Raw genomic sequence first — 27,587 nt, forward strand, 5'->3', positions numbered from 1 at the left:
TCACAGGTCCTTTACTTCTTCCTGCAGCACAGCTTGGAGCCTGACTCCTCCCACACATGATCACATGGTCATGACATCATCACAGGTCCTTTACTTCCTCCATCAGCACAGCCTGGAGCCTGACTCCTCCCACACATGATCACATGGTCATGACATCACCACAGGTCCTTTACTTCCTCCTGCAGCACAGCCTGGAGCTTGACTCCTCCTACACATGATCACATGGTCATGACATTATCACAGGTCCTTTACTTCCTCCTGCAGCACAGCCTGGAGTCTGACTCCTCCCACACATGATCACATGGTCATGACATCATCACAGGTCCTTTACTTTCTCCTGCAGCACAGCCTGGAGCCTGACTTCTGCACTTGGTTGTAGAAATCAAAACACCCGACCGTCCATGGTGAAGGATTGTCAAAGGAAGAGGAGGACACGCCCCGCCCAGGTAAGAGGAACACTCACCAGCTCCACACATGTAAGACCTGTTTAAGACCTGCATTAGGGTACTTTCACTCTAGCGTTTTTCTTTTCCGGCATAGAGTTCCGTCCTAGGGGCTCTATACCAGAAAAGAACTGATCAGTTTTTTCCCCATGCATTCTGAATGTAGAGTAATCCGTTCAGGATGCATCAGGATGTCTTCAGTTCAGTCTTTTTGACTGTTAAGGACGGAGATAATATCGCAGCATGCTACGGTTTTATCTCCGTCCAAAACTCCAGAACATTTGCCAGAATTCCTGATCCGACATATTTTTCCCAGTGACATGATTAATGCCGAGTGTTCCGGCAAAACGATCCAGCATTGCTCAGACCGCAAAAAATTTGAAAAAAAAATAAATGCCGGATCCGTTTTTCTGGATGACACTGGAGAGACGGATCCGGCACTAAAATGCATTTGTCATACAGATCAGGATCCTGATCCGTCTGACAAATGCCATCAGTTTGCATGCGTTTTGACGGATCCGTCAGGCAATTCCGGCGACATAACTGCCTGCCGGAATCCTCTGCCGTAAGTGTGAAAGTAGCCTTAAAGAGATGCAGCACGGAGCAGCCTTCAGGATCATTACAGGTTATTATTATTATTAAAGCGCCATTCATTCCATGGCGCTGTACATATGAGAAGAGGTATACATACATAATACAGACAACTGCACTAATTATAAACGAGACTGGTCCAGAAGGAGAGAGGGCCCTGTCCGTGAGGGCTTACAATCTACATGGTATGGGAGAAGGTCACAGTAGGTGCGGGTGAAGCTGGTCATGGCGGTATAAAGGCAGCATGGTCACTGGTTGTAGGCTTGTCTGAAGAGGTGGGTTTTTAGGTTTCTTTTTAAGGATTCCACTGTAGGTGAGAGTCTGATATGTTGGGGTAGAGAGTTCTAGAGTGTGGGGGATGCACGGGAGAAATCTTGGAGGTAATTGTGGGAAGAGGTGATAAGAGGAGAGAAGGAGGTCTTGTGAGGATCGGAGAGTGCGTGTGGGGATGTATCAAGAAAGTAACTCAGAGATGTAGGGAGGGGACAGGTTGTGGACGGCCTTGTATGTATTTGTTAGTATTTTGAACTGAATTCGCTGGGCAATGGGGAGCCAGTCAAGGGATTGGCAGAGGGGAGAGGTAGAGGAGTAACGGGCGGAGAGGTGGATTAGTCGGGCAGCAGAGTTGAGGATAGATTGGAGGGGTGTGAGTGCTAGATGGGAGTCCACAGAGGAGAATGTTGCAGATGACAGGGGCATGTACAAGCATTTTCGCAGTTCAAAGTTGAGGAGAGCGCAGATGCGGGAGATGTTTTTGAGTTGGAGGCAGCAGGTGCCGGTAAGGGCTTGGATGTGCGGTCGGAAAGAGAGGGCAGAATCCAAGGTCACTCCAAGGCAGCAGACTTGGTTGACCGGGGAGAGTGTGCAGCCATTGATCGTGATAGATCGGTCTGTTGGGGGGTGAGCAAGATGGGGGAAAGATGATGAGTTCTGTTTTATCCATGTTAAGTTTTAGAAAGTGAGAGGAGAAGAATGATGATATAAAAGGTAGACATTGTGGGATTCTGGATAGTAAGGTGGTGATGTCTGGAACAGAGAGGAAGATTTGTGTGTCGTCAGCAAAAAAAAAGATACTGAAAGCCATGGGACTCTGAGATGTGAGAGTGGGAGACACTAAATGTCCGATCTGTGAGGTATGATGTGATCCAGGGGAGGGCCAGGTCAGTGATGCCAAGAGATGAGAGAGTTTGTAACAGAAGGGAGTGGTTGACAGGTCAAGGAGAAGGAGGACAGAGTAATGTTTTTTGGTTTTGGCTGTTAGTAGGTCATTGGTGACTTTGGTGAGGGCAGTCTCAGTCGAGTGGTGGGGTCGGAAGCCAGATTGTAGCCGGTCAAAGAGTGAGCAGGAGGAGAGGTGAGAGGACAGTTCTGAATGGACATGTTGTTCAAGTAGTTTTGAGGCATATGGAAGAAGTGTTATTGGGCGATATCTGGACAAAAAAGATGGATCAAGTGAAGACTTTTTGAGGATGGGTGTAATGGTAGCATGTTTAAAACCAGAGGGGAAGACACCAGAGGTTAGTGATAGGTTGAAGAGATGAGTTAGAGCTGGGATAAACACTGTAGTGAGGTTAGGGTTTCGGTGGGATGGGATTGGATCAAGTGGTGAGATGTGATCGGGAGAGTAGAGTGGAGAGTTTTTCTTCTGTAATGGTTGAGAAGTGGGTTTTGAGAAAAGAGGACCAAGCAGCTGTGTAGAGGGTCTGTGGGCACCGTGCACTGAAGCTTTCTCTGATGTTGACTATCTTTTGTTTGAAGTATGCAGCAAAGTCCTTAGCTGAGATGATAGGAGAGGGTGGGGGCGTTGGGGAACAGAGAAGGGAGTTAAAAGTGTTTAAAAAGTTGTTTAGGGCTGTGGGACAGGGAAGATATGAGAGATGAGAAGTCGCCTGTTTTGCATCACCCAGTGAGGATTTGAATATGAGGAGGGATTGCTTGTATGCAGTGAAGTGATCCTTAGAGTGGGATTTCTTCCATCGCCGCTCAGCAGCCCTGGAAGCTTGTCAGAGTTTTTTGGTCAGGTTGGTGTGCCAGGGTTGTCTGTCGATTTTTCAAGTTTTGTTGTGTGTGATGGGGGCAACTGAATTCAAAGCTGTACTTATTGTGGTATTATATAGGGTGGTGGCAGCATCTGGGTCTTGGAGGGAACAAATGGTAGAGAGTGGCAGAAGAGAGTCGGAAAGAAAGCGAAAGTAAGGTTCCTCTGTGGGTGTTCTAGTCTTTGTTTCGGGGGAGCAGCAGAAGAGAGCAAAGAAGATAAGGTGAGTAGGTTGTGGTCAGATAGGGGGAGAGGCAAATTAGAAAGGTTAGATAGGGAGCAGAGGCGGGTAAAGATAAGATCCAGAGTGTGACCATCTCTGTGGGTGGGAGCTGAAGACCACTGTGAGAGGCCGAAGGAGGAAGAGAGTGATAGGAGTTTAGAGGCGGCTGAGTGGCAGGTGTTAATAGGGATGTTGAAGTCACCCATGATGATAGTGGGGATGTCGGCAGAACGAAAGTGTAGGAGCCTGGTGATAAAGTGGTCAAGAAAGATGGTGGCTGGGCCTGGGGGGCGGTAAATGACAGCTACTTGGAGGTTGGAGGGAGAGTAGATGCGAACAGAGTGTACTTCAAATGAAGTGAGTGTAATGGAGGTTGGCTGTGGAGTTGGGCTGTAGGAGCAGGTGCCTGATAGGAGCAGACCAACTCCTCTACCATTTTTTCAGCCAGGGTGGGGAGTGTGAGTGAAATGAAATCCACTATGAGAGTGCAGCAGGGGAGGAGGTGTCAGAGGGTGTCCACCATGTTTCTGTGAGATCCAGAAAGGAAAGATTTCAAGAGATGAAAAGATCATGAATGTAGGACAGTTTGTTACATACAGAGCGTGTGTTCCATAATGCAAGAGGAACCAAAGGAGCAGGGGTCAGAGGAATGGTTATTAGGTTTAAGGGGTTGCAGCAATTTGTAGGAGGTAGAGGTGATAGTGGGGATTTGCTGAGGGGGGCCTGGATTTGGAGAGATATCGCCAGCAATAAGGAGAAGCAGAGAAACTGTTAGTAGGTGAGAATAAAAGAGGATATGAGGTATCTTGGTGTGTTTGGGAAGGAAGTGTTTTGCCAAACAGGTTTGTGCAAGCGGTCAGATGAGAAGGTAAGATGGAGGGAGAGATGAATAGTTCCTTGCTGGGTGAACGCATGTGGGGGTATTTCAGGAGGTTTTGAAAAAGTGGGAAGAGTAGGATGAATTGAAACCTTTGTTTGCATTAACTATTTCTGTAATTATCTTTGGTCCCCTTCTGGTTCAATTCTGGTATAATTCGGTATGTGCACTTAAAGAGTTGCACTTGAAAGATGTTGCATTTGGAAAGACTAAGTTCTGCAAGACTTAGGAACTTAGATTTATAGAACTCAGTGTTCAATCAGATATGACCAAGAGGGGAGGGGGCTACATATGGCCTAATCAAGGGAGGACCAGATACAGGGGTGAAATAGTCAATGTAAACAAATACTCAATAAATCCAGCAGGGAAAGAGACATTAAAGTTCAGTGGAGACATACCAGGGATGAAAAGGAAAGATGAGGGGCGTGAACAATATCAGACTCCGGAAAAGCTTGGTGCAGCAGTTAGGTTCAATGCAGACATACCTGGAGAGGAGAGAATTGGGTGATGGTCAGTAGGCAGTGATGACAAAGTGGATTCCATATCCATAATATTACATTCTGTAATATTACAACACGCACTTAAAGAGTTGCACTTGAAAGATTCCATACCTCCCAACTTTGTAAACGAACAAAGAGGGACAGATTGTACGGCACGCAAAGCGTGCAGCAGCAAAAAAATTTCCACCCTGGGCCACTCCTCTAACTCCGCCCAAAACATACCTATACACCAAATCCCAACCAGTCCCCTTAATGCCCCCACATAGTAATTATTCCCTCTTCATGCCGCCCCACAGTATTTATGCCCACATTGTGCCTCCTTCACAGAATTATGCCCAATTATGTGCCCCCCAGTAATATTCCCAGTTATGTGCCCCCCAGTAATATTCCCAGTTATGTGCCCCCCAGTAATATTCCCAGTTATGTGCCCCCCAGTAATATTCCCAGTTATGTGCCCCCCAGTAATATTCCCAGTTATGTGCCCCCCAGTAATATTCCCAGTTATGTGCCCCCCAGTAATATTCCCAGTTATGTGCCCCCCAGTAATATTCCCAGTTATGTGCCCCCCCCAGGAATATTTTCAGTTATATGTTCCCCCAGGAATATTCCCAGTTATATGTTCCCCCAGGAATATTCCCAGTTATATGTGCCCCCCAGGAATATTCCCAGTTATATGTGCCCCCCAGTAATGTGCCCCCCCAGTAATGTGCCTAGTTATGTGCCCCCCAGTAATGGGCCTAGTTATGTGCCCACCAGTAATGTGCCCACCTTGTGCCCCCCAGTGATGTGCCCACCTTGTGCCCCCCTGTGATGTGCCCACATTGTGCCCCTCACAGAATGTAAAAAATAAACACCACATACTTACCTTCTTCCTAGCAGCAGCAGCAGCAGGACATCAGCTGCTCTAGTCTGTGAAGGAGGCGGAGCCAAGGCTAACGGCTGGCCCCACCCCCCGCACAGACCAGAGGTGTGGAGAGCCGGCAGGGGGGAGGATGATGAAGCAGGAGCAGGGAGCCGATCCTGGCGATGGCTCTCTGCTTCATTATGGCAACTGTCTCTTTTTCCTATATCCTGTACTTTGTACTGTAAAAAGACATTTCCCGAACTCGGGTTCGATGCCAAGGTACCACTCATCACAGCCAATACATTCTAATACTGTACGTACCATTTGGAACCGAACCAGAGTTCGGGAAATGTTTTTTTTACAGTAGTAATTAATTTATAAGGTTATTACCCGAAGTGAGACTTCGCAAAGTAATAACTTCGGCTCATCAGAGCCAATACATTCTAATACTTCACGGAGCGCTCGCTCCGTACAGTATTCAAATGAAGTATTATGCAAAACGACTTCGGATGTTTCATCCAAACTCGATTCGCTCATCCCTAGTTGTCCCTGTTGTGGGGGAGGGGGGGTTGCCGTGGATGTCCCTGTTGTAGAGGGGGGTGCCGCGGATGTCCCTGTTGTGGGGGGGGGGGGGCGCCACGGATGTCCCTGTTGTTGAGGTGGCACCACGGATGTCCCTGTTGTAGTGGGGGGGCGCCGCGAATGTTCTTGTTGTGGGGTCCTCATCCTGAACCTCCAGAAGGCTTCTCCACCGATTAGCCGTGCAGACCCATCTCTACACCATGTTGGTATTTGCTCCAGAAAAATCAGGTTCCGCCATCTTTATTATGTGTGATGGTGAAATGACAGATAAACTGCGATTAGATTTCCCCGCATTATTATTCATCGGCTGCGCAGTGCGGCGGAGGTACTGCAGATTGCAGGGACAGGGGATCGGGTAAGGCCATGTTCACACCAGAGAATGCTGGGAATCAGCCGGACAGAATATTCTGCGTGCAGCGGTATTTGTTGTATAGAGGTCGGATCTCTGCCGGACCCCATTATACTGAGCGGTAGAGATGGTCTTGCGGTTTGCCCGGCGGTCATTTCGCGGTGAACTTTGCGTGTTCGCGATTCGCCGAACATGTGAACATATGGAGATATTCGCGCCCACCATATTCTTTTACATTGTGAAGAACTTTGACCCATGACGCGAACGATGTGTCTGGGACGGTACTGCGCCCATATCCTAGCAGCTAATATCGAATGTGCCTAATATTGCCCAGTAACGCTCGACGCGTTTCTCTACATCATCAGGAGCTCAGGGCATAAGCAGACGACACACAGACAAACAGACAGCGCTGCCCCTCTCACATTTGGAGGCGGCAGCGTCGGCGCTAGGATGGCCGTGACGCGGGCGCCAGAGTCAGCTGATTAAATCAGGTGGTACAGGACAGCCAATTGAGACGTTTCAGCACATGGACACCCCCCCTACCTTATAAATAAACCTGATCAGGCGGCCATTTTACATTCAGTGTTTTGCCAGTGTAGGGAGAGGTTGCTGTGTGGAGCAGGGACAGGCTGTTAGGGACACCAAACACTAGCTAATAGGGCCACACAAGTCCTTTTAAGCACTAGTATAGGTGTGCTATCGATAGGTGTGATACACAGAGGGGTGCGATATACTTATAATATACTTTTATAATGAGTCAAACACACACATATCTATATAGTGATCACCTGGAAGTCAGGGGCCTAGGGGCTAGGGTCTTACTAGTGCCATTTTTATATAGGGTAAGGTCCCGGAGGGGGTCGCTCTTATCAGGGCGGGTGGTCTGTGGTTAGGCTACCAGGGCCAGAATAGCACCCCCTGTAGGGCAATATCAGGGACAGTTCTTTGCCCACCCGGTCCTTCAATACCACATCATCATCTAGGTCAGGGATAGATGTTTTTTGCTTTCCCTCCGGGATTCATGGATGTGCACTGGAACCCCCCGGATTGTGGTAGGACATATGGTTTCTGATTTGGTGCCGCCGAGCACTTGTTATTGCCGACCACATCTATGCTTTTTGCTTAACTTTAATAATTTTATTTATTTTTATTTTGAGGGATATCTTTTCCATTCACACGTCCGCAAAATGGGTCCACATTCGTTCCGCAATTTTGCGGAACGGGTGCAGACCTATTCATTTTCAATGGGGCCGGAATGTGCTGTCCACATTTGCGGATCCACACTTCCGCATCCGTGCTTCCGTTTCCCCCAAAAAATAGAACATGTCCTATTCTTGTCCGCAATTGCAGACAAGATTGGGCTTTTTCTATTATAGTGCTGGCGATGTGCGGTCCGCATACTGCGGAATGCACATTGCCGGTATCCGTGTTTTGAGGATCCGCAAAACACTTACGGACGTGTTTATGGACCCTCATAGTAACATTATTAAAGGTTACGTTTTATCTTCATGTATATTCTAATGGATTGCCTTCCTTGTACAATGTTATAATATACTTTCTATGTTAGACAGTATATTATAGTGCATTTGTATTGTGCGGCAGTTGTGTGCGGTTCTGCTGCGATACTGCAGGTATATAGAGGGACGAGCGTTAATGGAACAAATAATTTCTACTGGTGTGATATACCAGTCGCCCCCGCCCAAAAAAAAATGATAGAAGCGGAGTGTTATATACCAATATACTTTCTTTATAGTGCATTTGCGTGTACGCGAAAATTATATTGCCGATATTTCGCATTGAAAAAAATAATGAATGGAGATCGCAAATTCGAATAATACATCTGGTATGTCACTGTCCATGTTGTGGGACTATTTGTGCACTTCTAGTAATTATTTCTTGGCTGTAAATATGAGCTGAAGGTTTTTCAGGTTCGCCTGCCATTAAAATATTTGTGACCCGCCGCGAACTTGCGGTTCGCGAACATTTGATCGCGTTCGCACGATCGCATTCGTGAACCGTCCCGGCAGATGTTCGTCCATCACTACTGAGCGGGAGCAGGCGGCAGTATCCAGCGAGGTGCACCATGTAACGGTTGGTGCACTGCCCAGCATGTTATAGATATATTTCTTTAGATACGTGGGTTTATACGGACATAACACGTTTTTGTATTGGAGCGCTGATAAAGTGGTGGAGTTTTATGGTTGTGCAGTTTCTGTTGCAGCTGCAGTTATTTCTGAGGGATCCTTAGAGACCTTACGCTCCTGTAATTCGCCCCCACTGGCTCCTGGTATTGCCCATATGGCACAGGTAGGTGAGTGTTAGGTCCCGAGCTACTTGGGAAACCTTGGCGTGGTGCTCGGGCTCAGACATGTCCTCCACAGTAGGATATGTTGGCTAATCTCTCAATTTAAACATCCGTATGAGGGTTTAGTAAGACCGCAGCAGAGTGCACCTGTCTTTGCAAATGTTATTATATTGTTATATTGGTTATCACATCCACATAATTGCTATCTTGTGTAGCATATATATTGTGGTACTTGTGGTCCGCTACGGGCATCCTCCACGGTATGCGTTTTTGCTGGAGTTTGCTCCCCCTGTAAATACATGCACAACTGCATATGGGTTTGAGCACTTCCTGCCTAACACCATACCATTTTTTCCATAGCATCACCACGACGGCCATAAAAGTAGATTGACCCCTGACCTCTGTAGGGGCAGGAAGCAAAGAAAGGTTTAAATACCCCCCTCCCACCACCAAACACCAGTGTTTTCTGTCCCTACAGAGGACAGGGGCGGAGAAAGGTCTCCATGTGCAGCCGCCGTGAAGATGAAGGTCCTGCATGATGTGGAGTCACGTACCTGCTTCGGCCGGGGAGAGACTCGCCTTCGCTTGTTCTGGGGCCTGCTCCCGGATCGCAGACGCTCGCCGGTTTCCCTGAAACCACAGCCGGGTTGCGCGCTCAGCGCCATGCAGCGCTGTGCAAATTCGTCACTTCCGGCCAGCAGTGACGTCGCCAGAAGTGACGCGGATGGCCTTCTGATGGCGGGATCCAGTCAAAAAAAATTAAATGGATCCCCCTGCTGCAGCATCCTGTGGTGAGTGATCACTCTCTCTGCTACCCCTCCAGGATGTCTGCGTCTGATCACACTGAGGCCTCTACCCTGCCGTCAGTAAGTTCCCCATAGGGGAGAGTTTTGTTTCTTCTCTCACCTGGGCACACTATTGTAGATCTTTTCCCTGGTTCTAATGGGCTTTTCTGGCTGTTCCAGACTGCTAAAGATCCGCTGAGAAAGCCCAAGAGATCCTCAAAGTGTATTTCATGCTTTAAGCGTTTACCTGATGACCATCCTAAGAAAATGTGCGGGGACTGCATTGCTAAAATTGTCCGTGAGGAACCGCCGTCCCTCATGGACGAAATTACCGTAAGACGCATCGGCCCATAAGACGCACCTAGGGTTTTGGGGAGGAAAATAAGAAAAAAAAATATTATTAACCAAAAGGTGTGCTGTGTGTTTGGTGGGTTTGGAACTAATGGTGGTCTGTGGATGGCACTATTACTGGGGATCTGTGGATGACGGACACTGTTATGGGGGGGATCTGTGGCTTGCACTGTTACAGGGGGATCTGTGGCTGGCACTGTTACAGGGGGGGGGATCTGTGGATGGCACTGTTATGGGCTGGGGGGATCTGTGGATGGCACTGTTATATATGTGCCATCCACAGACCCCCCCAGCCCATAACAGTGCCATCCACAGACCCCCCCAGCCCATAACAGTGCCATCCACAGACCCCCCCAGCCCATAACAGTGCCATCCACAGACCCCCCCAGCCCATAACAGTGCCATCCACAGACCCCCCCAGCCCATAACAGTGCCATCCACAGACCCCCCCAGCCCATAACAGTGCCATCCACAGACCCCCCCAGCCCATAACAGTGCCATCCACAGATCCCCCCCCACCGCCGCCGCTCCAGTATACAAATATAAGATGTCTTATTCAATTAATAGTTATTAAACATGCCCCCTCACTCCTAATAGTACCTTACATCCTAACCGCTTCAGTAGAACCCAGGCAGGCAGGCCGGGTGGCCAGCGCGTCCCTCACTGATGTCACTTGCCTGCGCCGCCTGCTTCATTCATAAAGTAGGCGGCGCAGGCACGTGACATCAGGGAGTTACGCTGCCGCCCGCCAGGCCTGCCTGCCGGCATTCTACTGAAGCTGTTAGGATGTAAGGTACTATTAGGAGTCGGGGACATGTTTAATAATTCAATTAATTGAATAAGACCTCTTATATTAGTATACCGGAGGGGCTGGGCTATAGTACACTGACTGCACCGCCCCGCCACTATTGCCAGCCCCCAGCTCCTCCTCCCAGTCCCTCCCCGAGTCCCCGCTCGCTCCTCCATCGCAGCTTGCGATGTAAAACTGCAAGCATTCGCCCCATAAGACGCAGGGGCATTTCTCCCCCATTTTGGGGGGAGAAAAAGTGCGTCTTATGGGGCGAAAAATACGGTAGATCTATGATGCAGGAGGAGATTAAGTCCTCCTTTGCGGACATTTCTGCACTACAAAGAGAGAAACCCGCTTTTATGGAGCCCCCCCTCCAAACGTCACAAATCAGGCGATTATGTTTCATCTGATTCTGAAGACTATGGTGATTCGGCTTCCTCTTCTAAATATGGTGAGGATGAAGATAAACTCTGAGTGAGAATTTTCAGAGAGCAGAAGAAAATTTTATTTCTCTTCTGAAGTTATGCCTGAGCTTTTAAAGGCTGTTAGGGCTACTATGGGGGTGGTGCATTCTACTCCGTCAGTACAAAACGAGATGTTCGGAGGTCTCAGGGTGAAGAAATCCAAAGTCTTCCCTATTAATGAAAACATCAAGGGGATGATTTTGGATGAATGGGCGGATCCGGAGAAACGTCTAGGAGTTACCAAATTCTTCAAAAATTGGCTTCTTTTTGATCAGGAAGAGGCTAAGACCTTCAACAATAGTCCTAAAATTGACGCCCAGGTAGCTAGGGTCAATAAAAAGACCAGCCTACCATTTGAAGATGCCTCACAGCTCAAAGACACGCTGGATAGGAAGGCAGACGGTCTATTGAGAAGGTCATGGGAGGCGGCCATGTTCACACTTAAGTCAAACATAGCGGCCACATCAGTTGCAAGATCTATGTACGTCTGGCTCTCAGAGTTAGAGAATAGGGCTTCCAGCGATTCCACAACGGTGGAGATTTTGGGTGCCATTCCCCTGTTAAAATCTGCTACCGCCTTCTTAGCGGACGTCTCCGCTGAGTCGGTACGTTTTGCAGCAAGGGATGCGGGTCTGTCTAATGCGGCCCGCCGTGCCTTGTGGGTTAAGTGCTGGTCAAGTGACAAGGTGTCAAAATCCAGACTATGTGCCATTCCTTTTTCTGGGGAGTATATCTTCGGCCCAGAATTAAATAACATTTTAGAAAAAGTCTCTGATAAAAATGGGTTCCCGGAGGAAAAAGTTTATAGAAGGAAGTATCCATTTCGTGCCCCTTCCAACCAAAATAAACAATACAGTGGTAAGGGCAAGTTGGGCCGTTATCCCACAGGGGGTAGAGGTAAAGCTCCCTCCTCTTCCTCCCAAAAAGGAAACGAGAACCAGTGACATCAGGGTAGGGGGGGAGACTGAGGATGTTTTTTCCCCGTTGGGAGGAAATACCCTCAAACTCGTAGGCTCTGAGGATTATAGAGTCAGGATACAGAATAAAGTTCTCAGACCCTCCCCCAAAAAGATTCATAGTCATCAAAATTGCGGTACCAGATCCCAATCATCCTATTCACGTAGGCATTCGGGAACTACTCGCAAAAGGGGTAGTGGCGGAAGTACCACCGTCCAAACAGGGAAAGGGGTTCTATTTGAACCTCTTCCTAGTGAAAAAGAAGGAGGGTTCTTATCAAACCATAATAAACTTAAAGCTCCTGAACAAGTACATTGCCTATCAAAAATTCAGGATGGAGACCCTAAAATCAATAGTTCCTCTGCTTCAGAACAATTCAGTAATGTGCACGGTCGACCTGACCAACGCTTACTATCATGTCCCAATACATGCCAGCTCTCAGCGGTTCCTGAGGTTCGCGGTCAGAGACCATCGAGGCAGAATTCTTCACTTCCAATTCACCTCTCTCCCCTTTGGCATATCCTCAGCCCCTCGGGTTTTTACAAAACTAATGATCGAGGTAGTTGCCTATCTAAGGAAGGAAGGTCTGACAGTTTTCCCATACTTAGACGATTTTCTGATCTCAAACTGTTCTGCTCTCCTACTGCAGAGAGATCTAAATTTCTTCCGTCAGACCCTGGAGGGATTAGGTTGGGTGATCAACATAGGAAAGTCACAGTTAAAAACGACAACAAGGATCCAGTTCTTGGGGGTCATTCTGGACTCCCAGAGACAGCTAACTTGTTTGCCTCTGAGCAAGATACAAGTCATCCAAAAGAGAATCTCCATCTTCAACTCCAAGATGTCCTACTCCATCAGGGACTCAATGAGTCTCTTAGGGATACTTACATCCTGCATACCATCTGTTCAGTGGTGCCAGATCCACTTCCGAACCCCGCAGATGTGGATCCTCAGGATCTGGGACAGAAGGGAGTCTTCCCTAGACCAAAAAGTGATCATCCCTCAAAGAATAAAAACCTCCCTCCTTTGGTGGAAAAACAGACTCAATATCTCCAAGGGGGTGACGTGGTCAAAGAATCCCTACACCCAGATCACCACGGATGCAAGCCAGTGCGGCTGGGGAGCGAAGGTCGGAGATGCTTATTACCAAGGAGTCTGGCCAAAGTCGATCAGTCTCCAGTCGTCGAATTCTCGAGAATTGATGGCAGTCTGGGAAACTCTAAAGAAAGCCAAAACTCCTCATCAAGGCCATCACATAAGGGTCCTGTCAGACAATACGACAGTGATAAGATATTTAAATCATCAGGGAGGCACGGGATCAAGCAGCCTGCTAGATTTGTCGGCAAGAATATTCATCTGGGCAGAATCGAATCTGTTCATTCAGTGTCTGCAGTCCACCTAAAAGGGTCCTTAAATGTGGAAGCAGACTACCTCAGCCGGAAAAAGATAGACCACTCAGAATGGTCCTTAAACGAGGAAGTTTTCCTGACGATGACGGACAAATGGGGCAGACCAGCAATAGATCTCTTTGCCACACGGGTAAACTCAAAATTGCCAGTTTTTTGTTCCCTAAATCCCAGAGACAGCTCAAAATTTCTGGACGCATTCTCTTTCAGATGGAATCGAGGTTTTTATTACGCCTTCCCTCCTCTTCCGCTAATCCCGAGGGTGGTACAGAAATTCATTCAGGACAAGGCTTCAGTCATACTAGTAACGCCCTACTGGCCAAAAAAGAGCTGGTTCCCAATCTTGTGGAACCTTGCCAGTGAGGATCCTTGGATCCTGCCAAAAAGGAGAGACATCCTTCACCAAGGTCCGATTCTTCACCCAAACCTGGACTTCCTCAACTTAGCAGCCTGGATCCTGATACCCAGATGCTAAGGCATCAGGGATTATCGGATGCAGTAATTTCCACCCTCAAAGCCTCCAGAAAGAAGGTCACTTTTTCAATTTACCTGAAAATCTGGATTTGACATGGGGTTGAGACCATCTACACTCAGTCCAGGTATCAGCCCTCAGCTGCTTTTATGACACCGAATTGGCAAATCATAAGTGGATAAGGCGATTCATGAAGGCAATAACGAGGTTACGTCCGACTCTAAGGTCCCATGTCCCCACCTGGGATTTAAATATTGTCCTTAAGGGACTATCACATTCTCCATTTGAGCCTCTGAGTGACTGCTCCTTGAAACTAAAATCTTTCAAGACCGCATTCCTGGTGGCCATCACCTACCTACAGGTCCTGGACGACAGGATAATTCTAAAACTAGATCCGTGTTTTCTACCGAAAGTGGTTTCAAAGTTTCATAAACACCAGCAGATCACTCTACCTTCACTGTTTAACAACCCGTCAAATGATTGGGAATCTATCCTTCATTCGCTTGATGTTAGATGGGCAGTTCTTGATTATTTAGAACCACAAAAGATTTCAGGAAGTCGGACTGCCTCTTTATCCAGTTTGGAGGAAGAAACAAGGGTCAGAAGGTTTCCAAGTCCTCCATTGCCAGATGGATCAAAGCTATCATTGCTTCTTGTTATTCCTTACAGAATCTATCTTGCTCTGATAATATCAAAGCCCATTCTACTAGGGCAATGTCGTCAAGCAGAAAGAGCGGGTGTCTCCCTTGAGGAGATCTATAAGGCAGCCACTTGGCCCAGCATCCATACTTTTGCCAAACATTATAGATTGGACCTTTTAAAAAAAAAACTATATGTCTTTTGGACAAAAAGTCCTTCAGACTGTGCCCCCCCCCTTAAATTCATATTTGGTATATCTCCTTGTATGGCCGTCGTGGTGATGCTATGGAAAGCCGGAATTAGTACTTACCGGTAATTCATTTTCCATGAGATCACCACGACTGCCCGTATTTCCGTCCCTTTTCGTTACTTTGGGGTTGATATAAAGTAATATCTTCTGTTTTATTTTTTCACGTGTGTATCCACTACCTTTTACTCTGGTATTTTGGAAGCACTGGTGTTTGGTGGTGGGAGGGGGGAATTTAAACCGTTCTCCTTGTATGGCCATCGTGGTGATCTCATGGAAAATGAATTACCGGTAAGTACTAATTCCGGCTTTCTCTGTTGGTTCACTTCATTTATCCACCTGGAAAAACTGTAACATCTCGCACACTGGGTTCTCACTTCCACATAAGTTGCCATCCGCTGCCTGTTGTCAGGCAAGATCCGTCCCTAGTAACATAGACTCACAAGATGGCAAACCGGAAAATGCTCGCTATGCCCCGCATAGTATTAGTGCTCTTCAAAGTCCCACCAATATTAATTCCCTTCTAGAGTGCCCTCAGTAGTAATACTGCCCCCTACAGAAATAATGCTCCTCAAGAGTGCCTCCATTAGTAGAATAGCCCTCCAGTATTTATACTGCCCTCACAGAACCCCCAGTATTTATACAGCCCCCTGCTGTTATAAGGCCCCCTACAGTGCCCCCCGTATTTATATTCCCCCCCTTTAGTGTCATCAGAAATTTTAATTCCTCAGCCCCTCCAATATACAGTCCCAACTCCCATGTAAATAACATCACCCCCTCCCCAGCCGCCTCCAACATGCAATGCCATGTAAACATCACCCTGCACCAGCCATCTTCAACATTCAGTCCCATGTAAATAACATCCCTCTCTTTAGCCCTAACATACAGTCCCAGTTAAATAACCACAACCCCCAGCATTACTCTGGCTCTCACACCGAACCCCCCTTCTCTTCACTTACCTCGCTATATGTAACAGACCTCGCCACTGCTTTTTCCTAAGGACTTCTCTTCACTGCAGAGCGCCATCCTTTCCTGCACTGGTCATGTGATGGTGACTAGTGATGTCGCGAACATAAAAATTTTCCGTTCGCGAACGGCGAACGCGAATTTCCGCAAATGTTCGCGAACGGGCGAACCCCCATAGACTTCAATAGGCAGGCGAATTTTAAAACTTACAGGGACTCTTTTTGGCCACAATAGTGATGGAAAAGTTGTTTCAAGGGGACTAACACCTGGACTGTGGCATGCCGGAGGGGGATCCATGGCAAAACTCCCATGGAAAATGACATAGTTGACAGAGTCTGGTTTTAATCCATAAAGGGCATAAATCACCTAACATTTCTAAATTGTTTGGAATAACGTGCTTTAAAACATCCAGTGTGTGTATACTATAAGGTATGATGATGTATCGTTCAGGTAGTGCAAGGGTTACGCCCGCTTTACAGTGACAGACCAAACTCTGACAGACCAAACTCCCCGTTTAACGCACCGCAAACAACCGCAAACAGTCCATTTGCACAACCGCAAACTCCCCATTTGCACAAGGTTGGATACCAAGCTAGCCATGTCCCGTTCCTTGTCCTCACTGACGTCATTGAAGGTCTCTTCCTCCACCCAGCCACGTACAACACCAAGGGTCCCCGAAAAGTGACAACAAGCCCCCTGGGATGCCTGCTGTGGTTGGTCTTCCACCTCCTCAAAGCCACCTTCCTCCTCTGACTCCTCTTCTTCAGACTCCTCTGTCTGTGTTGCCGCAGGTCCAGCAATCGACGACGACCAGGTTGCTTCTGGTGGTGATGGTGACCACAACGCTTCCTCTTCATGCTCATCTACGGCCTGATCCAGCACTCTTCGCAGGGCACGCTCCAGAAAAAAACGCATATGGGATGAGGTCGATGATGTTGCCTTGGGTTTGTCACCTCCGCAAAAGGACACATGAGCCTACAGCCATTGTGCATGAGCGTTCAGTAACGCAGCCAAAAAATACCCAGCTCCGCAGAGGCTGTCCTTCTTTTTTTTTTTTTTTTTTTTTTATTAAAAAAAAATCTGTTCTTAACAGTTTAATCTCTGTTTTGTCCCCTATCAGGGGCCGGTGTATGGAATAGATTTTAGGAACCGGGAGATGGAAAAAGATGCTTGGTCGGTCCTCTTACTTCCAATTTGGGGCACAGCTATGCAATCCCAATATGCAATCCCAATATGAGTGGTATGTTAAGTAGTACTATTCCTATCAGCGGACGTGTATAGAATATATTTTAGACAACCGCAAAGAGTTGTCAATAGTTGACACACTCATGACATAAATTTTATTCCTCTATGCGTCAATCTTGGTGTAGTGATGACTGTGCTCGTGCGCACGTTTGGGAGATTGCAGGCGATGGTTTTTTTTTCAAAGCCTATGGTCGTGCTGAGGTAGTTCAGTGACAGTTAAGTGACCCAGAAAACAATGATTCTGCAGTGTGGGCCCATTGTTGGCCTAGAAGGCTTTAATGATCACCTTAGATGATCACAAAGAAAATTAATGTTTTTTCTATGCAAAATTATCCAGCCGATCGCTTTTGGTCTGTTCACAATGAAGCAACGACCTTATCATCTGGGGTGTGCTAACATTGCCATTGCCAACACACTCATAGAGGTGGTCGCTTCATTGTGATACGCAGGCCCCTTCACCACAACAAGGTAACGATCACGAAGGGGAATTGACACATGTATGTGCCTTTTTTTTGTTTTGTTTTTGCAGCCACAGTGCAGCACCAGAGCCCAGAAAAATTTGGCATGTACACATGCCTGAAAAATTAGGTATTGTTGCAGCCGCTGCCAGAAAAATTTATGTTTTCCAGGCAGAAAGTGCACTAAAACATTGCGTCTTGAACCCTAGTTGGTGGCAGATAAGTCACGCAAGTCATCCGGCATGCAGAGATAAAATACAGCAGTGTGTGGACCATTTTTAGCCCAAGGCAGCTCATCTCATCAGGCCTTTTTTAGTCAAATGCATCCCCCACTGCCAGTCCCTTCGGGATCCATGCCTCATTCATCTTAATAAAGGTGAAGTAATCTAGACTTTTTGGACCTAGGCGACTTCTCTTCTCAGTGACAATTCCTCCTGCTGCACTGAAGGTCCTTTCTGACAGGACACTTGAAGCGGGGCAGGCCATAAGTTCTATCGCAAATTGGGATAGCTCAGGCCACAGGTCAAGCCTGCACACCCAGTAGTCAAGGGGTTCATCGCTCCTCAGAGTGTCGATATCTGCAGTTAAGGCGAGGTAGTTTACTACCTATCGATCGAGTCGTTCTCTGAGGGTGGACCCCGAAGGAATGTGGTGATGCGTAGGACTTAAAAAGCTCTGCATGTCCTCCATCAACAACACGTCTGTAAAGCGTCCTGTCCTTGCCGGCGTGGTCGTGGTAGGAGGAGGATTACTTTCACCTCTTCCCCTGTTAGATTCCCATTGTGCTGTGACATCACCCTTATACGCTGTGTAAAGCGTACTTTTTAATTTATTTTGGAACTGCTGCATCCTTTCCGACTTAAGGTAAATCGGTAACATTTCAGGCACTTTCTGCTTATACCGGGGGTCTAGTAGCGTGGCCACCCAGTACAGGTCGTTCTCCTTCAGCCTTTTTATACGAGGGTTCCTCAACAGGCACGACAGCATGAAAGACCCCATTTGCACAAGGTTGGATGCCGAGCTACTCATGTCCCGTTCCTCGTCCTCACTGAAGGTCTGTTCTTCCCCCCAGCCACGTACAACACCACGGGTACCAGATGGGTGACAACGAGCACCCTGGGACACCTGCTGTGGTTGGTCTTCCTCCTCCTCAAAGCCACATTCCTCCTCTGACTCCTCTTCCTCAGACTCCTCTTCCAGCGTTGCCGCAGGTCCAGCAAGCGATGATGATAAGGCTGTTTCTGGTGGTGATGGTGACCACAACTCTTCCTCTTCGCGCTCATCTACGGCCTGATACAGCACTCTTCGCAGGGCACGCTCCAGGAAGAAAACAAATGGGATGATGTCACTGATGGTGCCTTCAGTGCGACTGACTAGGTTTGTCACCTCCTCAAAAGGACGCATGAGCGTCCAGTAACGTGGCAGAAAAATTCCCAGCTCCGCAGAGGCTGTCCTAGCACCCCGGTCCTACAAATACTCGTTGACTGCTTTTTCTTGTTGGAGCAGGTGGTCGAACATTAGGAGTGTTGAATTCCAACATGTCGGGCTGTCGCAAATCAAGCGCCTCACTAGCATGTTGTTTCGCCGCTAAACATCTGAAAAGTGCGCCATGGCCGTGTAGGAACGCCTGAAATTGCCACACACCTTTCTGGCCTGCTTGAGGACGTCCTGTAAGCCTGGGTACTTATGCACAAAGCGTTGTACGATCAGATTACACACATGTGCCATGCACGGCACATGTGTCAACTTGCCCAAATTCAATGCCGCTAACAAATTACTTCTGTTGTCACACACCACTTTGCCGATCTCCAGTTGGTGCAGAGTCAGCCACTGATCAACCTGTGCGTTTAGGGCGGACAGGAGTGCTGGTCCGGTGTGACTCTCTGCTTTTAGGCAAGTCAACCCCAAGACGGCGTGACACTGTCGTATCCGGTATGTGGAATAGCCCCTGGGGAGCTGGGGGTGTGCAGTTGATGTGGAGCAAGACGAAGCAGCAGAAGAGGACTCAGTCGAGGAGATAAGTGAAGAGGATGGAGTAGGAGGAGTAGAGGAGGTGGCAGCAGGCCTGCCTGCAAGTCGTGGCGGTGTCACCAACTCCTATGCAGAGCCACGCATTCCATGCTTGACAGCCGTCAGAAGGTTTACCCAATGCGCAGTGTAGGTGATATACCTGCCCTAACCGTGCTTTGCAGACCAGGTATCAGTGGTCAGATGGACCCTTGCCCCAACACTGTGTGCCAGAGATGCCATGACTTCATTTTGCACAATAGAGTACAGGTTGGGAATTGCCTTTTGTGAAAAGAAATTTCGGCTGGGTAACTTCCACTGTGGTGTCCCAAAAGCTACAAATTGTATGGTAAAAGCTGGCGGGCTAAGAGTTCCGACAAGCCAGCTGTCAGACGCCGGGCAAGGGGGTGACTCTGTGACATTGGCTTCTTACGCTCAAACATGTCCTTGACAGACACCTGACTGTGGGCAGATGTGGAGGAACTGCTCAAGGCGAGAGGCGGAGTGGCGGGTGGTTGAGAGGGGGCAAGGAGGACAGCAGTGGTTGACGTGGCTGAAGATGCTGGACCAGGAGGAGGATGGTGGCTTTGAGTTTGTGTGCTGCTTGTACTCATGTGTTGATCCCATAGGCGTTTGTGATGTGAGATCATGTGCCTTCGCAAAGCAGTTGTACCTAGGTGGGTGTTGGACTTCCTACGGCTCAGTTTCTTTTGGCACAGGTTGCAAATGGCATTGCTGTTATCAGAGGCAGACACACAAAAGAAATGCCACACTGCTGAGCAATGACGGCATTCTGGTGGTGGCAACAGCATGCGTTGATTGGCGTGCTGTCTGGCTGACCCCAGGTGCCGATACATGCTGTTTGACTGTGCCACTAGCTCCTTGCGACGACCTCCCCCTGCTTCCAACTCGTCTCCTCCTCCTCTCTGTCTCCCCATCTGAGCTTTCCCCCTGTTCTTCTTCTCTTCGAGCGGGCACCCATGTGACATCCACGGACACATCGTCATCATCAACCGCTTCACTTGTATCTGACAACTCAGCAAAGGAAGCAGCAGCGGGTACAACATCATCATCACACCGTATGTCCATGTGTGTAATGCTGCCTGACTGAGACATATCCCTGTTATCTACATCCTCTGGCAATAATGGTTGCGCATCACTCATTTCTTCAAACTGATGTATAAATAACTCCTCTGACAGATCAAGTAAAGCGGCTGTGGTGCTTGTGTTGGTGGTGGCGGCAGGCGGGCGAGTGGTAACTTGAGAGGTGCCCGAAGCTGAGCTGGAGGAGGATGGTGCGTCAAGGTTCTGAGCGGAAGCTGTAGAAGATTGGGTGTCCTGTGTTAGCCAGTCAACTATGTCCTCAGAACTTTTCGAGTTCAGGGTACGTGGCCTCTGAACACTGGGCATTATTCTAGGGCCAAAGGGAATCACAGCACCACGACCACGACGGCCCCTGCGGGGTGGCCTGCCTCTGCCTGTTTTTTTTTTTTTTAGATTTGTTTAGTTGTACTATGCGTGCAAGCTACTGTGACACCAGATATGAGTGACACTGGTGGTACTGTGCACTGGCAGTAGTTGGCAGAGTACACGCAGTAGGCCTGTCACCCACGCTTGCAGGCAACTAACTGCTATTATATTACAGTCCAAAAAAAATTTTTTCTTTTTTTTTTAAATGCAAGCTACTGTGACACCAGATATGAGTGGTCGCACTAGGCAAATGGGCACAGTATACGCTGTGAGCCTGACACACACGCTGGCAGGCAACTGCAATTAGATTACAGAGGGGAAAAAAAAGCAGACTGATGTACTAGCCCTAAAAAGGTCTTTTTGGGGTGCTGTGAGGACGCTGTCCTTACAGCAGAGATCAGATGAGTTTTTCAGGACTGGAGTGGACACTGAATACACTGGTCTAGCTATCGATTTCCCTATTAAATCAGCAGCAGCTACACTGTCCCTCCTCTCACTAAGACTGCAGCTTCCGAATGAATCTAAAATGGATGCTGTCCAGGAGGTGGGAGGGTCTGGGAGGGAGGGTATGCTGCTGATTGGCTGGAATGTGTCTGCTGACTGGGAGGTACAGGGTCAAAGTTTGCTCAATGATGACGAATAGGGGGCGGACCGAACATCGCATATGTTCGCCCGCCGCGGCGAACACGAATAAGCAATGTTCGCCGGCTAATAGTTTGGTACATCTCTATGGTGACATCATCACAGGTCCTCAGCCACTGCCTTCAGCACTGATCACATGGACTGTGATGTCATCACAGGTCCTTCAGCTCTTCCAATGCATTAGATTCAAGTAGTAATACTGGCCCCTACAGAAATAATGCTCCTCAAGAGAGCCTCCATTAGTAGAATAGCCCTCCAGTATTTATACTGCCCCCTGCTGTTATAATGCCCCCTACAGTGCCCCCAGTATATATATTCCCCCCCTTTAGTCTCCTCAGAAATTATAATTCCTCAGCCCTTCCAATATACAGTCCCAACTCCCATGTAAATAACATCACCCCCTCCCCAGCCGCCCCCAACATGCAATCCCATGTAAACAACATCACCCTGCCACAGCCATCTTCAACATTCAGTCCCATGTAAATAACATCCCTCTCTTTAGCCATAACATACAGTCCCAGTTAAATAACCACAACCCCCAGCATTACTCTGGCTCTCACACCGAACCCTTCCCTTCACTTGCCTCTCTATATGTAGCAGACCTCGCCACAGCTTTATCCTAAGGACTTCTCTTCACTGCAGAGCGCGATTCTTTCCTGCACTGGTCGTCACATGATGGTGACCTCATCACAGGTCCTCAGCCACTGCCTTCAGCACTGATCACATGGACTGTGATGTCATCACAGGTCCTTCAGCTCTTCCAATGCATTAGATTCAATTGTATTGCCGCACTTAGGACAGCAATACAGTAGTATCTATCTGGCAGGCAGTACATTTGGGACCTGAGACAAAACATCTGGAGCCCAGGCACCGAATGTTTTAATCAGGAAACTCCTCTGCCTTTCTGTAAGTGTGATTTACTCCTCCTTATCTTTTCTGCGAGGTCGGGAGCTGAAAACAAACATAGTGTGAAGTAAAGAAATGGACATCAAAGCATTACAGTGATGGCAGATTTCACAGAAGTGATATGTTCTCTGCTTCTTAGTGAAATGCATCTAGCTGTGCAGCTGAAACAGTGAATAATATGTCCGAAAAATACATTAGGGAGGTCCAAAAAAGAAGCACAGCGATTATACAAACTTTATTGGAAACATTGTAAATTTTTCAAGCCAGCACCTGATCTGAATGCTTTTATATTAGCATGTAATTAAAAATGTTGTGTAACCACATATCCATACATCTGTATAAGTGCCACCTGCTGATTGTTCAGGGGCGTTGGGAGTTGGACCTCTACATTGATCTTTTATTGAAGACCTATCCTGAGTACTTGCTGGAGAAACCCTTTAAGGACCTTTTGTATTTTGTCATGCTGCTTGTTACAAATAAGTCTATTAAACTACAACATCTGTGTGGTCGCGAGGAGCTGCCAAAAACCAAATCTGCCAACCCAATGTCTGTCTAGATAACAATAATAATCTTTATGTATGTATCGCCAACATATTCTGCAGCGTTTTACGATTACCCTGATTGGACCTGTAGAATCCTCCACTGCTCCAGCACTGAGGCTCCTGTGGTCTCCTTCAGTCTGTTTACATCACTGCACGACAATATTGGTTGGAGCTCTGATGGTTGTATGTATATCACCTGACCATTGAGGCCTATGGTGGCCACGTGCTGTGGCATCACTGATGATGTCTTACATTGGCTGTAGGGTCATGTGAAGGTGTGACATACCATGAAACTGCCTTGACCTCACACATGTTTCGATCACTATAAAAAGAGACAAACACATAATCTAAACTTTATTATCTCCTCCGATGTCTCGTCTTATTATCTCCAGTAATTGTATTTTACATGGGATTTTGTAGGATTTTACATAGTCTCTTCTTCTTTCCATTCAGGTTCCTGCAATATAGGATCCGCTCAGTGGATATCTTCTATATAAGATCCTTTTCCTGATAGACCCATCAAGGATGGATAGGGACAAGGACAAGATGGCAGAGAGGATAATAAATCTCACCCTAGAGATCCTCTTCCGGCTTACTGGAGAGGTTAGAGATTCTGATGATGTCACATTACATCATCTTATCTATGTTACTAACAAATGGACATGACTGGAGAGGTGAGGGACTCTGTAGATGTATGGAGTGATATTTATTACTGTGTCTCTCCATAACCAGGACTACACAGTAGTGAAGAAGACCTCTAGTGAGCGTTGTCAGGCCCCTGTGTCTGAAGGAATGGGAAGAACCCTGAGCCTTATCACTGGGCCCCCACCTCACCTCCTGATACATGAGGAAATCAATACAAAGAAGATCCTAGAACTCGCCAACAAGATGATTGAGCTGCTGACTGGAGAGGTGGGAATGCTGGGACATTATACAGGAATGTTATGAAGGGATCTGGGTGATGACTGTATCATTGTGTTGTCAGGTTCCTATAAGGTGTCAGGATGTCACCGTCTATTTCTCCATGGAGGAGTGGGAGTATTTAGAAGAACACAAAGATCTTTACAAGGACATCATAAAGGAAGATCACTGGCCTCTCACATCACCAGGTAATAGACATGACTGAAGGCGTCCTCTCATTATCTTTATGCAAGAAATTAATTTAGTCACTGGATGTGTTTCCTACAGTAAAGAAGAGAGGAACACCGGAGAGATGTCCCAGTCCTCTTCTTCCACAGGATGGTTCAGAAGAACATCACAATGTCCCACAGGATGATCAGGTAGATAGAGATAAGGTCTCATGAAATGTCCCCTATGATCTGTAGAAGGCTGTGAAGATATTGTGTTCGGTCTTGTTTTATCCACCAGTATTATATGATTTATCCTTGTATAATGAGTAAGGTGGAGATGGCAGGATTACAGCTGACCATAGACATTTACATGTTGTCTGGATCTTCTCACAATTTTCTGCCTGTACAGACGTTTAAAATGGCCTCCCCTGTGAACTGTTGCAGATCTTTTGTGGCTGCACAAGAATGGCACAACAGTTTTCTGAGAGGTCCATGCAATACTACAAACTGTCAACCATAGTTGTGCTCGGATTGTCAGCTTGAACATGAACATCAGGATATAAATGCATCACATTTGCGGATTCGCACTTCTGCTTCCGTTTCCGCAAAAAAATAGAACATGTCCTATTCTTATACAAACGGAAAATGCAAATGTGATCGCACACTACATCCAGCACTCTGCCCTCCATGCTGGATGAGACATTGCGGACAAGAACAGGCATATTCTATTATGTCGGCAAAATGCGGAACACACATTGCCGCTTTCCGTGTTTTGCGGATCCGTGTCTCCGTGTATCCGCAAAACACATTGCGGACGTGTGAATAGAGCCTAACTCACCAGCAGTTTTCTAAATTTGCCCACACACACTTCCATCAGGAGGTAGATTCTGTACGTCTGTCTGTCAGTAAGCACTATCCCGTGCCAGCGGTAGAATAGCGGTTCCCTGCCTAAAAAAGATGCCCATGAGCAAACCCTCCTACATGTTTCACCAGGGCGCTGGCTTCATCAGGGGAGTTTGGGTTGTGCTAAGGGGAAGCTCAAGGACCTGCCACATTTTATTGTAATCCTGCTCCTGCCTTTTGTTTTCCCAGCCAATAGTGAAGCCCTCCTGGGCCAGGGAACCATTGGAAAAGCAGTTTAGGATTATTTTCATCAGCACAAATGTCAACTCTCCAGCAATTTTCTATATGCTCAGATGCATCCGTACATTTTATACCCTTTGATTTATTATGGATACCTGTGATCTCCAGTCTGACCACCAGTCCGAGGCTTGCTGTCCTGTCAGACAGGAGATCAGTCTGTCCTGTGTGGCTGACGTCCTGTGAACTACAGGATTACAGCATCATTTATCAGATCCCTCTGGAGAGCTCCCTCCACCAGCTACTCCTCCTTGTCTTCTCTATGTCCCTAAACATAGCATGCTGCTGAAGATCTCATTCCTACATTATCCAATAACCTGGGAAAGCGCATATTTAAACAATAAGTCCATGAAATGATTATCTTTAGACTATAGATGAGCAAATCAAAGCGAGTATTCACAAAATCGAGCACTCATCTGCTATTTTGGAAGAATCCAATAGGTACCTGCAGCCAGACCACACAGAGGCCACTAGACCTAGGACATAACAGAATAGTGACAGAAGGACCCTGATAGTTTTAATGGATCACACTTGTATTTCCTTTTAGCATAAATAGTAAATGTTATGTTTTATCTCAATAATGGTGACCCTGTACAGGGACTATTTTTTGGGTTATCAATCTTCTCCTTCATTTTTCGTCAAGATCCCCTCTACCGTGGAGGGCGAGTCCCTGCTACAGTCACATGTTTACAGTGGCATGCGGTCACATGGTATACGTGAGCTGCTTCAACTGTATCTATACCACGTGACTGCATGGAACTGGAAACATGTGACCGTAGCGGGGACGAGCGCTCCACTGCAGAGCCACCAAAACTAGTAATTTATTTAGCAATGGGCAGTGGTTGATAAGTTTAGGGACTGGACCACATATTTTTGTGTAGAATGTACGCAGGGAAGAGAACGGACCCGGTGAATGAAGTATATTAGTAAGTTAACATGAATATGAGGCCCTTCCAATAATGTGCACTTGTTCAGCATAGCAGCAGAATGCTATTTGGTGCTGTGCTGGCAATAAACCTATGTAGCAACTTGAGGTTTTGAAAAGGAAAACCTGCAAAAAAAAATGAAAAGCTATAACTATGCACTTGCACAGTCCATCTAAGTGAAAAAAAAAAGTTTAATTACTCTATAATTGAGCCTCTGTCTTTAAATTATGGAAAACACACTTGCAATTTTGCTAGTACCGTTTCATAATCTGTTTGTACCAAACCCCTGACTATTCAATTATAGGTCTCATAATATGTCTAGAAAATGGGTGAAAACAAAACGAAAGACCCATGCCTCGTCCTTAGAGAGGAGCAAATTTCGATTCAGCTGATGACCCAAATTTCACAAAATTTGCTTTGTGACTAATTACTCCGCCACGAAGTGCATTTTTTTGTAAGTAGCGGGTGCAATGACGGGGAGCTGCGATAGCGCCACCCTCGTCATTGTACCCCTCAGATGCCGCATTCATACATGATCGCGGCATCTGAGTGATTTTAATCTTGTTTTTTATTGTTAATTTTATAAACTTACTGCCCCCATTTGCACGCGACAGGCTGGCCGCCGCCATCTTGGTTTAAGATCTCGGCCGAAATCCTGTGCGGCGCAAGATTGCGTCATCAAGCTGTCCTGCGTGATGACGTAATCTCACGCCACATGGGATTTCGGCCGAGATCTTCAAGCAAGATGTAGGTTGGCGCCCCTTCGCGTGCAAATTGAGGTGGTAAGTTTGAATTTTAGGATAAATCAATTTTTTGACACGAAGCACGAGGAAATTCGGCTTCTAGGCTAATCGAATTTATCCTGAAATTTCAGGGGATTCGATTCACTCATCTCTACTCGTCCTCCCAGAGTTAGAATGTGGGTGGTAGCAGCGGTATCAGTACCGGCCAGGAGTAGTAGTAGTTGGCCACAGTTCTCCCTGGCTCATGAAAAAGGGCTAAATTATTATTGAGGACAAAAAGGATGGGATTGTGGACTGGGGGAAGTATGGGGGGCATTACTATTACTGAAGGCACTGTGAAAGGTATTATTAAAGAGGACCTTTCAATACTCCTGACATGCCTGTTTCAATAGCTTCATGTAATCACAGTTCTGGAGAATCTACTCTTATGGATTTATGATGTGTCATTCCTTTATTATTTCTACTATGTTATGAATAAATTGGTATTAGCCTTCAGTAAGGGTACAGAGGGGCGGTAACCAGTTGGGGGGTGTACCTGCACAGTTTGACTCTATCCAATCAGTATTGCCATTTTTAGACTGAGCAGGTACACCCCCTAAACTGGTGACC

At 47.1% G+C, this 27,587-nt stretch overlaps 1 protein-coding gene and 1 non-coding gene across 2 annotated transcripts; both read left to right on the plus strand.

Annotated features, from left to right (window-relative positions):
* The first annotated feature begins 326 nt into the window (after positions 1 to 326).
* On the plus strand, positions 327 to 25,311 carry LOC121005802 (gastrula zinc finger protein XlCGF66.1-like). The gene is made up of 6 exons (XM_040438566.1): positions 327 to 446; positions 23,553 to 23,702; positions 23,832 to 24,011; positions 24,085 to 24,208; positions 24,288 to 24,314; positions 25,262 to 25,311. The coding sequence occupies exons 2-6, from the start codon at positions 23,625 to 23,627 to the stop codon at positions 25,309 to 25,311; spliced, it is 459 nt and encodes a 152-aa protein (XP_040294500.1). The 5' UTR covers positions 327 to 446; positions 23,553 to 23,624.
* Positions 16,882 to 17,069, plus strand: LOC121006588. The gene has a single exon (XR_005780341.1). It is a non-coding gene; the product is annotated as a U2 spliceosomal RNA (small nuclear RNA).
* Positions 25,312 to 27,587: the final 2,276 nt, after the last annotated feature.

The sequence above is a fragment of the Bufo bufo genome, chromosome 6, assembly GCF_905171765.1.
Source record: "Bufo bufo chromosome 6, aBufBuf1.1, whole genome shotgun sequence".
NCBI classification, from domain to species: Eukaryota; Metazoa; Chordata; class Amphibia; order Anura; family Bufonidae; genus Bufo; species Bufo bufo.

Bases quoted from the DNA above. Each gene is read 5' to 3' on its own strand.
- LOC121005802 (XM_040438566.1), top strand. From the start codon at position 23,625: ATGGATAGGGACAAGGACAAGATGGCAGAGAGGATAATAAATCTCACC. The intron at 23,703-23,831 runs GTTAGAGATTCT...CTCCATAACCAG, and splicing joins TCTTCCGGCTTACTGGAGAG to GACTACACAGTAGTGAAGAA. The intron at 24,209-24,287 runs GTAATAGACATG...TGTTTCCTACAG, and splicing joins CTGGCCTCTCACATCACCAG to TAAAGAAGAGAGGAACACCG.